This window comes from Protomyctophum parallelum (assembly GCF_964188405.1).
Source record: "Protomyctophum parallelum genome assembly, chromosome: 4".
NCBI lineage: Eukaryota > Metazoa > Chordata > Actinopteri > Myctophiformes > Myctophidae > Protomyctophum > Protomyctophum parallelum.
In genome coordinates this window covers 29,660,379-29,672,879 of record NC_139700.1, presented here as the reverse complement: position 1 = coordinate 29,672,879, position 12,501 = coordinate 29,660,379, and the positions used below count along the sequence as shown (strand labels likewise).

General features: G+C 44.1%; 1 protein-coding gene across 2 annotated transcripts in view; it reads right to left on the bottom strand.

The window, feature by feature from the left end:
• tbxas1 (thromboxane A synthase 1 (platelet)) overlaps window positions 1-12,501 on the bottom strand; it is a 115,017-nt gene that overhangs the window by 38,061 nt on the left and 64,455 nt on the right. For both annotated transcript variants that reach the window (XM_083763197.1, XM_083763198.1), the window contains 4 exons: window positions 9,088-9,176; window positions 5,353-5,501; window positions 4,850-4,980; window positions 2,963-3,331 (listed from right to left, as the gene is read on the bottom strand). In XM_083763197.1, coding sequence (XP_083619323.1) covers window positions 2,963-3,331; window positions 4,850-4,980; window positions 5,353-5,501; window positions 9,088-9,176 — 738 coding nt within the window. The remainder of the gene's footprint in view (window positions 1-2,962; window positions 3,332-4,849; window positions 4,981-5,352; window positions 5,502-9,087; window positions 9,177-12,501) is intronic.

Below are 12,501 nucleotides of genomic sequence, written 5' to 3'. Positions count from 1 at the left end.
TCTGCGGGTCCCCGGCACAAAAAATTCAGATGGGGGTCTGCGGCCAAATGTAATGGTCCTTGACATGAATGGATAATGGATATGTTGGAACTACTGTCCTAGTATAGAGATGATTCTGAGTATTATGTATCCAGGGGGTGCTAATCATTGAGTTACTGTTATGATGGGGAAGAGGCTAAGGAATACTTTATTGTCCGAGACCCCCGCCCCTCTATTCATGCCACGGCCCTCTCTTCTTTCCTTTACACACCACATTTCTTGTGCAAAAAAAAAAAAAGGCAGAATGTTCACCAATTATGACATGCTGGAAAATAGGAACACTGGGGTTCATATGGTTAACCCGTTGCGAGAGATATCTTTGGATTTTTGACACCCACATATTGGCTATACCTACAGCAGTACCTACTAAAGAATGGGATTGCCCAGTAGAGTTTATAGGCATGTAGCAGACCCTCTTTAAAATATAAAAATTTTATCCCACGTTTTTGTAACCCAGTTTTCTTTTCACCCAGTGCCAATTATCTAATGTAATCCTGGGCGCTACACTTCCTCTGCCAACCTGGGGGGGCAGCGGACTGACCTCATGCCTCCTTCTATGCATGAGGAGTCCAAGCTGCTTCTTTTCACCTGACAGAGGGGAATTTCCCCGGCCGGACGTAGCGCGTGCCGCGTGGAAGGGACACGTTATTCCGACCAGTTCCTTTCCCCTCCATCAGGCGCCCCGGCTGGCCAGGGGGAGGTAGTTTTAGAGACCAGAATTACGGCATGTTTTTGTGAGGGTATCTACCCTAGGGGACACGGGGAGAACATGCAAACTCCACACAGAAAGGCCCTATCGCCAACCCCTACCTCGGGTATGGGCACTGATGACGCGAAGGAGGGAACACGCCGCCAGTGCCCACAGCGTCCCCAGCGGGAATCGAACCCAGGACCTTCTAGCTGTGAGGCGACAGCACTACCAACCGTGCCACCGTGCCCCCTCTAGCAGACCCTCTTATCCTGAGTGATCAGATTAATAATGAACCCTAATCTACTGGAGTCCGGGACTCAACAAACAAATCCAAATAACAAAAAAAAAAAAAAAAACACGTTACCAAGCGGGCCGAACCAGCATCTGCATATTACAACTATGGCATCTATCAAAAGGTGGCAAGAAAAGGACACAGTACGCCTACCACCAGTGTGGGAGGACGACAGTGTGAGCCGGCCCTCCATTTCAGAGGTGGATGTGGTTTGTCGGTGAGGCAAACCTACCGCATAGCTTAGGGATTAGAATGCTCACATACAAGGACAGATAGGATCCATTTCTCAATAGGAACCCCTATTGGTATTTTAAGAATTATGTCATACTTTAGCTATTGAAAAATAGCAGATCTACAAGCTCATAGCGCGGCACTCACTTGTAGGTCTGCTATTTTAGAAAAATCGTGAAAATGTGGCACCAATTTGGAATTTTTAACTCAAATCTTTGCTTCTAGGGGGGTCCTTGGAACAGCATATTTTCAGATGGGGGTCGGCGGCCAATTACATATATTTTTGGGGGTCCTTGACATGAAAATGTTTGAGAACCACTGACAGAAAAATACAGTAGGTTTTTCAGAATGCTGTCAGGATTTAGAAGGCATTGGTAGAATCATCATCAGGTCTAAATGGGTTAACTGCATCACCACAGGGAGAGAAACTCCTATAGGCTGTGTGTTTCACAGGGCCTTAGATAAGGCAGGATAATCTAATGAGCATTTCCGTTTGTGTTTGGTCTGGTGCAGACTTCTAATAGTCAGAGTATAATGAAGTGGTGCTATCACACATAATTGCACACATTATTCGAACTGATGGTTTTCAATATCTGAACAAGTTGGATTATCTCGTCAGACATTTAAAACACCCCCAGATGTGGATAGCGTAGTGGAAAAACAAGACCTTTCAAACATGCCTCATATTAAGCATGACGAATTCTAATTGTTACATTACAAAAGCAACTCTAGAGATGGTGCTATTCCAAGGTGCATGGCAATCTGCTCATTGATGCCTTGTTTGCAATACAAGTGGTGCTTTTTTGCCTAAGGGTGGCGCTAGAGGAAAGGCCATTAAGTAAGTAGCCTTGGGAACCAATGTTTCCTGAGCCATGTGGCCCATAGGTCTGATTCTGTAGCATGGGGAGGCTTTATGGGCATGTACATCAACAAGCCATCATAAAATGGCACAATTTCTGTCTACTCTTTGTGTCTCAGAGGAGGGATGTGGGCTCTTCAGAAACCTGCCTACTAATGACATCATTGATGGGGATTCCAAGCTAATAGAAACAACAACAGCGTTTTCTCTTTCTGGAATGTTAGCCCTGTTGCAATAGAAGCCATTAATACATTGATAAAACATATTGCCCACAGCCCTCCTCTGAAACACAGACGAAGTAGACAGAAATGGTGCCATCATATAACGACCATTAGGTGAGGACAAAATGATATGAAGATGCTTCTCTAAGGTCAGGCAAAGTCTGAGCAACAGCAACACCAGAGGGAGTGACCATGATCTTGTACTAGCCAAATTTAGAACAAACATGGGAAAATACTCATTCCACCAAAATGTGGAATACCCTGACACCATCCATGAAAAGATGTGTAACACTGGTTTCTTCCAAAATTGGCCTGACCATAAGGGGAGGTCTTGAAAGCAGGTGTCATTCAATGCCGCCGTTTTTTCCTTTTTCACTTTTGTACTGTTCATGTGTACATATAGTGTTTAGTACTGTATTTGTTAATGACATGTATTATTGTGTACATTGTTTGTGCTAGGTTGATGAATTGAATACATAGCGACCACAATGGAAACAAGTCCCCGCCCAGGACTTTTTGGAGTTATCCTTTTAGCCTTAATGTGTGAATGTACCACGTGCTGTTTACATTTCTGACGAATAAAGTATTCAATCAATCAATCAATCAATCAACCAACCAACATAACTCACGTGTCTGATGAGAAAGTGGTCCACCTCGTCCTGTACTTGACGCTGACACTGGGGGTGGAGTGCCAGCAGGTAGCAGACGAAGGCCAGCGTGTTGCTGCTGGTCTCGTAGCCCGCCAGGAGGAAGAAGAACGCCTGGCCCACGATCTCATCCTCCGTCATCGTCCTCTTGGGCGCCGCCGGGCGCCTGGCGGACGATGCCGCCGCCGCCGTGGCCTCGCCGCCCTCCGGCTCCGAGGCAGACTGCTGTGCGTGGTGGCTGTGCGAAGGAGACAGCTCGTCGGCGTGGTTCACCACGTCGAAATGCTCCAGCGCCACGCACTCCCTGCTGCCCCGCGCGTCCAGCATCAGCTGGAGGAAGTCCCGCCGCCTCTGCGTGAACGCAATAACAGGAGCGCCGGTTAAAATCCCCACAATAATGTTTGAATGATATTTCCCTAGCAATGGGTTGATGGGAGAACAGCACGAGGCTGGCAGACACACAATGATTCATGTTACAGATGATGTCTCCACGGAATCCAATCCATTTTCCACGTAGAATATCCCACATGGCCGTGTGTATGGCAGATAAGACCCACTGTTTTTTGCAATTCTGGAAATTCAACTCAACAATTCAAAACGTCAAGTCAAACTATCAACTATCATCTGAGCAGCGCTGATGAAATACATTTGTAACATTTAGCCGTTATTACATTGTTTGTTGGATACCATCAAGATTGGTTCTTAAAGTGGGGTCTGGGGCCCCCAGGGGTCTTTGAGGGGATTCCAGGGGGTCCCCAGCTGTCCAGTAACTCTGAGAGTGTACAAATGAAACCAAACTAGAAAAAGTGCCCTTCTGGGCACAGGTCTCCACCAGGATAGGAATGTAGGACATTGCAGCTTGCCTTCATCTGGTGGTTGGATAAAAGGGCAACAAAAGTAAACTAGGGAGTTGGCATACAAAGTTATCCACAGATCCGTGCAGTTAGAGGTAAAAACACTTTTCGGCCAGTTATAGCGCCACCTTGAGGCTGAGTTGAAATTGTTCATGTGGCATTTCTTCCTCGGCCTAGTGGGAATGTGCGTGCACAATTTCACGGAAATCACGCTATGTGTTCATGATTTGCAGCATTTTGTTTGAAACTGAGCACTCCTGTGAACTTTGGAAGCCAATCTTAACCAATCAGGATGGAGTCTGAGAAATCTGAAAGACGCGTTTCGTTGAATGGCTCTAGAGAGACTGTGTACCAATTTGCGTGATGTTTGGACAAAATCTGTAGGTGTACTGTGCAAAAACTTGTTTTGCACAAAGCGGCCTCCTGGTGGCGCTATAACATGCCGTTCTGGAAAGTTTGGGGCAGAGGTTCATCGTTGGCATCCAGGGAGTGTGTGTGCAAAATTTGGCATCGACCGGGTTAACGGTGGCCGAGATTAGCTGCTCACGGACACACGGACGGACAGACACACGGACACACGGACACACGGAGTGCAAAACATACTCTCCCCCCATGCCTTCGGCCTGGTGGAGACAATGAACCCCTCTCAGTGTTAACCCATTTGCATTGCTGTGGCATAATACATACCAAGCTGGGGGTCCTTTTAATTAAAGGGATTGTGACATAAAAACTTGTAACATTCAGTATAGATTTTCTGTGGTCTAAAAGAAAAACTAAAAAAAATTATAAATTAAAATGAATGCCATGAAACCTTTAAAAGGTTTGAGAACCACATTGTTGCCGAATTCAGTGTCGGCAGCATAAAGGCATTGAAGTGGCGTATACGTAAAGCATTCTGATGTTCTAATTGTGGTGTGACACCGGGGATGTTCAGAGCTCAGAGGATAGAATAGATTGGTGACATTGTGTGACTGACTGTGGTGTGACACCGGGGATGTTCAGCGTTCAGACGCACCTGCTCAGGAGGCTGCTCGTCTCTCTGCTTGATGATCTTCTGAATGCAGCTGATGAAGAAATTGTTCATGTCATCTCGGTTCTTGTTGGGGATGAGGCGTGCCAGCGGAGCCAGGATGACAGGGAAGGCGACTATGATGGGGGAGGGGACACACACAGTTGAGTTAGCAAGGGGTGTCATTTTGGGTCTCAAGGGATGGCAATTGCCATGTATTTTCTCTGATTCATCTGACTTCTATCTCAATCCTTCTATCTACATGTGATGATGTGACACGTGTTTTCATTACTTCAATCATACATTTATAACATTACTACCCCCCCCCCCACACACACACACACACACAAAAAGGAAATAGCTAAAATAGTGAATATATAAGCAACTTTAAATCTTCCGGTCAGGACATCTGAATGTGCACGTACATAGATCATCCATCAGAGAAGGAACAAACAGAATGTGCACGTACATAGATCATCAATGAGAGAAGGAACAAACAGAACACTGACTGAATAGTATCAGGATGGGTCTGAAGAACGTGAAGGAGAAGAACTTCTGGGCGTGGTGGACAAATGGGTCGTCGGGGTCGTTCTGAGAGTCCAGTTGCGTCCCGAACGCCACGCTGGCGATCACATCCATGGTGAAACAACCCAAAGACCTGCTCGCACACACGCACACGCACACGCACACACACACACACACACACACACACACACACACACACACACACACACACACACACACACACACACACACACACACACACACACACACACACACACACACACACACACACACACACATTTGAAATGTTAATTTATGTCCACATAATGAGAAGTACAGGAATACCTTGTACAAAGGACATAAACACTGCCAGTGCAGTTTGACAGTGGCAGAGCAGCCAGTTACAACGTGCATGGAAGGCAAAGCATCGTTACATACAGTACAGCTGACATGTCGGACACAGGGCAGCAGACATAAATCATGGAAAACAACGCCTCCTCCAAATTGAACACACACACACACACACACACACACGCACACGCACACGCGTGCGTGCGTGCAGATGCATCAAGACAAACAACATAGCATGCAGCATGTTAATGAACTAATTTATTACAGTACACAATAATAATCCCTTCATATGCATACATCCTGCTTTCATTCATGTCACGAACCACACATGCAAAGAAGACAATACAACAGTCACTGGGACAGAGGAGGGGAATGTTTTTTACAGCTTCACCGAGCAGGTGGCTGCTAGGGCAAATATTCACCGAAAATTGCAGATCTACAAGCTCCCAACGTGTCGCTAGTTGAGCCTGTAGATGCTGATCATCTATTTTCGGCGGGATTTGGCGTAGAGGAAAATACCAGCGGAAATGGCATAGAGCCCTGGGGGAACCTGTTAAACTAAGTAAATAGGGTTATTGATCCTAGAAGCCCAAACTGCCACTGGCTCCTTTCCACGTAAAGGAGAATCAGCTCTACTCACACTATCTCCCAGATGACTGAACTTTTGAGACCACCCATAAAACCAAATTCCAATATTAAAAATCTTGGCCACCCGCTCACTCCCACTCGGGCATTCCAGCATGGCGGTGGCCGAAATATGTGACCATTTTGAGTTTGACTTTGACTTTGGTGCACAACACCTCTGAATGTCAGATAATTGCTCGTTTAGATTGATTCCACCTGCTGCGCAGCACAGCGCTAATCATTGCACATAGGCTATACAAAAGTATAAAAAAATACAAGCAATTGGAAACAGTCCGTTTATAGAGGAATGTGGACACGGACAGTAGTGTTTATCTGACTGCAGTGTGCACTGCAGTCAGACCTGCCTGAGATGAGGCTGTGCTGCCTAACTTGTATAGCCTATATACTAATCTATTCTACACTACACCATTTAATAGTAACAATAATGTAGAAGATCATCCGTTTCTTTCTTGTCTTTCCAGATTGGTAATCACCATAATTTATATCTGTTCTCCAAAAATAGCTCATCTACAAGCTCATGCATGCGGGCTGCAGATCGGCAATTTTTGGAGACGAGATTTAAAGATGCAAATATAAAATAGCTGTGAATGATAATAAACCATTAACACTAGTTAGTTTGGAGGGGGCGAGAGGACTATAACATCACCGTTTCAGCAAATTAGTTGGCATTTGGTATACACACGGAGACGAGAAAGTCGCGTCTCCAAACTTTCCCAATGGAAGGTGGTTTCAAAATGAGCCGGTTAAGTCCCCCAAAACGCTGTCTCCGTGTGGCAAAAAGGGCAGATCGGCTAAATACTTGCCCAGGTAACTCAAAATACATCTGTACACCACCTTAGTGTAGTCTGCTCTGTTTTGTGCTTGTGTATGGATGTGTAGCGCACGAGTGCGTGCACGCACACACACACACACACACACACACACACACACACACACACACACACACACACACACACACACACACACACACACACACACACACACACACACACACACACACACACACACACACACACACACACACACACACACACACACACACACACACACACACACACACACACATGCGGCACATATAATTATGAGTGAATGGTGATATAATGTATTATGCTCTATAATGGCCTCAATTAGAATAATAATACACAGCCTCTCTTTATTTTCTTCTCTCACTGCAGAACTTCCTTTCCTTTCGTTGGTGCTGAAGCTTCAAGGGACATTTATTTGTGTAAAATGGCTGCTGAAGTTTCAATGTCCTACCTGGCTGTAGGGCAACTGTGACCGTTTCTGACCAAGGCTAAGTCATTCTCCATGTCATATGAAAGCAGGGAATCAGAGCTTCAATTGACATATTGGTTGTTCAGTTTGACCCACCAATTTTGGAGATATGGCTTATAGAGTAATGTCTTGCAGAAAACAGTGAGTTGAGAAAACAGGCTTGAAAGGTTCACTTCTGGACTGTCTCTAACATTACACCTAGCTACATGTACATGTCGATTTCAGCTCTGACATTTATTTCAGACATGCTCTAGTATGTGAAGAGTCTGCCTGTGCTATAAACTCATTTTGGATAAAATAAAAAAATAGTTTTCCTCCTCCTGAACAGTTGTTGTATCCGAATTAGTGTGTACACATTCTTATTGAAGCAAGCACTCTTATTAACAATGTTATAGGCTACACTGTGGTGAAAGGACCCCCACCCAATCCTTGCAGGGGGGTCCCAGGATTTTCAGAAACGCCACTGTTCAGAGCGAACGTTTTTAACTAAAATCTTTGCTTCTGGGGGGTCCCTGGAACAACATATTTTCACATGGGGGTCGGCGGCCAATTACATATATTTATGGGGGTCCTTGACATGAAATAGTTTGAGAACCACTGACATAGAAACAGGGTTTTTCAGAAAACTGTCAGGATTTAGAAGACATTTGTAGAATCGTCCTCAGGTCTAAATGGGTTAATACAATTTTGTCAAGGAAAAAAAAGAAAAGAAAGAAAGAAAGAAAGAAAAAGAGCCTTGGGCATTTGGGCGAGTTGCTCATAGAGTTATGAGCAACTTATGATGGCCCGTAAACAAGAACAATGTTCTTTCATGCATACATGATGGGCTCCATCTTGCGCCACCCTTATCCCCTATCCCTACATTTATTTGCCATTTTTTACTATTTTGAAAATCAATTTTAAAATAGTTCAACTAGCCGATCTACATCTACACGTTGTGAGCTTGTAGATCAGCTATTTGCACTATTTTAAAAGGTTTAAAAAATATAGTAAATAAGTTTAGGGATAAGGGTTAAGGGGTGGCGCAAGATATAGCCCTAAATGTGCAGCAGTCTAGCAGAAGCTGACACTCTTGAATTCGGTTTGGCTGAATGAATGTACAGTATGAATGCATTATGTTATGCTTTAGCTGTTGAAAAATAGCAGATCTACAAGCTCATAGCGCGCCACCGAGTGTCGCGCTACGAGCTTGTAGATCTGCTATTTTTAGAAAATCGTGAGAATGTGGCGCAAATCTTTGAATTCTTTTAGAGTGAACGTTTTGAACTAAAATCTTTGCTTCTGGGCGGGGTCCCTGGAACTACATATTTTCAGATGGGGGTCCGCGGCAAAATGTCCTTGACATGAAAAAGGTGGAGCACCACTGACATAGAAAAATTTTAGGATTTAGAAGCCTTTTTTTTTTTAATCGGCCTCAGTCCAAAATGGGTTAAAGGTGTACGTGTACTGTATTGGAGGTTGGTATTTGCCTGTGAATGTCGAAAGCTTCTCCTGACTCTGCGCGGGCATTCAGGTTGGTCATCAGGGCATCTGCTGCCGTGTTGATCAGAGGAACCATCTACAAGACAATAGATGATATGGGGAATTATAGAAAGAGTGTGAGAATTACAACTGGAACCAAACATTACATTTCCAGGGAAACGGCGTGTTTCAATCGAGGATGTGGTTGTCTTGACGTCTGTTATTAATCTACATGTTTTATTGGTTACACTGTATGCTGTGTGACACTTCATTGACCTGTGGTTATATTCTAGCCATTTGCATTCAGCGCCATTAAGCAGATTGCATGCTGCATCGTTCTACTATGATTATTTCTATTAGGTTTTTAATTGTTTCGCGCGTTTCACACACGCGTTTCACACTCTCTCTCACACACACACACACACACACACACACACACACACACACACACACACACACACACACACACACACACACGTGTGTCTACTTTATTGGCAGCAATTGATTGCTTTATGTATATTGCTTGTTATTTGAAACGCTCAGAAAATATAATCAAGGTTGAACATTTTTTTCCTTTTAAACAAAAGGGATAAGCATGCAGGTTTGAACGGTGAGGTCAGATCAATTCCACACACACACACACACACACACACACACACACACACACACACACACACACACACACACACACACACACACACACACACACACACACACACACACACACACACACACACACACACACACACACACACACACACACACACGACTAAAGCAGCCAAATCAATTAAAAGACCATTAAAGTCAGCACCATTACTGAGGTCATTACCAAAGGGAGAACGATGTCTGATGATGATAGATCAAACAAGATCTAATTAATTCATTTATTCATTAACGGCAGCGCTCTCTCTCTCTTTCATGCAAGCACGGTGAACGCAGTGTAATGAAAGTGTAGCCTTCAAAAAACTAAAAATGTATTAATATAAAACATTAATGCACAGGGGTGTTTTTCGAAGAAGACCAACGTACATTATTTTAAAAGAAAAAATAAACAAAAAAGATAAATACAATATTTGAATTGTTTGCATTTTTGTAAAACTAAAGTAGTATGTATTGATATATAACGGAATTATATATAATTATATATAATTTTTATCAAGAAATATTTCGAAATGCATTATAGAGACACTCAATACAGTGTGGTTCTGTATATGCAGAGAGATGTTTAAAGGGCCACTTCATCCCTTTTGCAACAGGGCTTATTTTAATGATGTTTATGACATGTGTGTAATATGCTTTTTTAGTTATTTTAGTCATGACGCCATGTTCATAACCAAGAACCTGTCATGAAAATGTGGTCTCACTTCCTTCCTGGACTACAAAGTCACACCTCCATGCAGCCTGCCCCCTGTCTACAAGGAGGGGAAGTGCACAAAAGCATTATGGGCATTGTAGGAATTCAGCAAATCCAGTCAAACACACAGACTTCATTATTTTTCTGGCCATAGGATGCAAATTTCAAATTGTGCTACTGTTATCTACTACAAATACTATTAACATTGAGTGACTGCAGTTACTTCCAGCGGTGAAATGTCCCTTTAAGACCGTTTCATTAAAAGCCTTTTTCCACAACCACTTTTTGCAGTACAAGAAAAATATGCCGATCAAACAGTTCTATCCAACCACAGAACACCCATATGATTGGTCAATATAGCAATTAACAGCAAAAAACGATTGATTGGAGAGAGAGAGAGCTGGTGAGAGAGTGGGAGCGAGAGGGGGGAGAGAGAGGGAGAGGGGAAGAGAGAGCGCAAAAATATGAGAGAGGGAAAGAGAGAGAGAGCACCCATGAGAGAGTGAGAGATTCTGTGAGAGAAAGAGAGAGAGATTAGTGTATGAACAGAGCATCTACATTACTTGTGTGTGTGTGTGTGTGTTAAGGGTGTAACAATATAGTAACTGCATCGGAAGAATTTAAGAATCGAAGTATATTTAAATAAAAACAGCAACATTGACTATGTATAGTATTATATCGTTTTGCAATGCAAATAATCGTTATCGAATCGTTGCTATGAAAATAATCGATTGTATCAATAGTACATTTTTTTGGTCCTTCTGTGTGTGAATGTGAATGGGTGAATGTGAAATACTTGGAAAGCGCATTGGAGAAAAGTTCTATATATAAATGCAGTACATTTACCATTTATTTGAATTGCTGCTTACCACCAGGAGCTTCAAACGCTTGACAACAAGTGATGACACCTTGATTACATGCTGTATTCCTAACAGCAAATTAACATTTTCATGGTTTTGTGAGCTAGTATTTCTAAGCTACAATGAGACACAGATCTGTTTAAACAAGAAGAAGTGATGAAAAGGGACGTTGAAGTGCGGGGTGCAGTGTTTTTTCAGCCAAGGGAAACAAAACAAGTACAAAAGATCGACTAACCCAAAAGAGAACGCACGCACGCACACGCACACGCACACGCACACACACACACACACACACACCGAGAGACAGATAAAGAGAGAGACAGAGAAGAGAGAGAGAGAGAGAGAGAGAGAGAGAGAGAGAGAGAGAGAGAGAGGAAGAATTGTGGCTGAAGGGCTACTGTAATAGCTCATTAACATGATGCATGCTATGTTGTTTGCCTCGGCATGCACACACGTACGTGTGTGTGTGTGTGTGTGTGTGTGTGTGTGTGTGTGTGTGTGTGTGTGTGTGTGTATGTGTGTGTGTGTGTGTGTGTGTGTGTGTGTGTGTGTGTGTGTGTGTGTGTGTGTGTTGCATGTGTGCGTCTCCATCAACGTCAGCGCATGCTGCCATTAGAAACGGTGGCTATACAAATTCAGAAACCTTCCCACACAGTGAAATCCTGCAGTGTTCATTTGCATATCTCGGAGTGCTGTGTCAAAATGGACCCAAAGGGGTTTCCTTGTGCATCCCCCTGATCTCTCCCATCTTCTATCATCCCGTCCAGCTTGGCACGCTGCAGAGGACAGCGGTCGATAAAACGCTGGATCCAATGAAAGATGAGATCTTGACACTGGCAGCGAGGGGCGGGGGATAGTGTGTCATGACGGAGCACAGGAGTGACAAGACCGTCTGTCTGCCTGCCTGTCTGCCTGCCTGCCTGCCTGCCTGTCTGTCTGTCTGTCTGTCTGTCTGTCTGTCTGCCTGCCTGCCTGCCTGTCTGCCTGCCTGCCTGCCTGCCTGTCTGTCTGCCTGCCTGCCTGCCTGCCTGCCTGCCTGCCTGCCTGCCTGTCTGCCTGCCTGTCTGCCTGCCTGTCTGCCTTGTTGCCTGTCTGCCTGCCTGGCTCACGTTCAAAACGTTCAAAACGAAAACCACTTGAATCCCAGCAAGCATGCATAATATTCTGGGGGGCATTTGTCCAACATTGTCGAAAACAAGTTTTAGGCT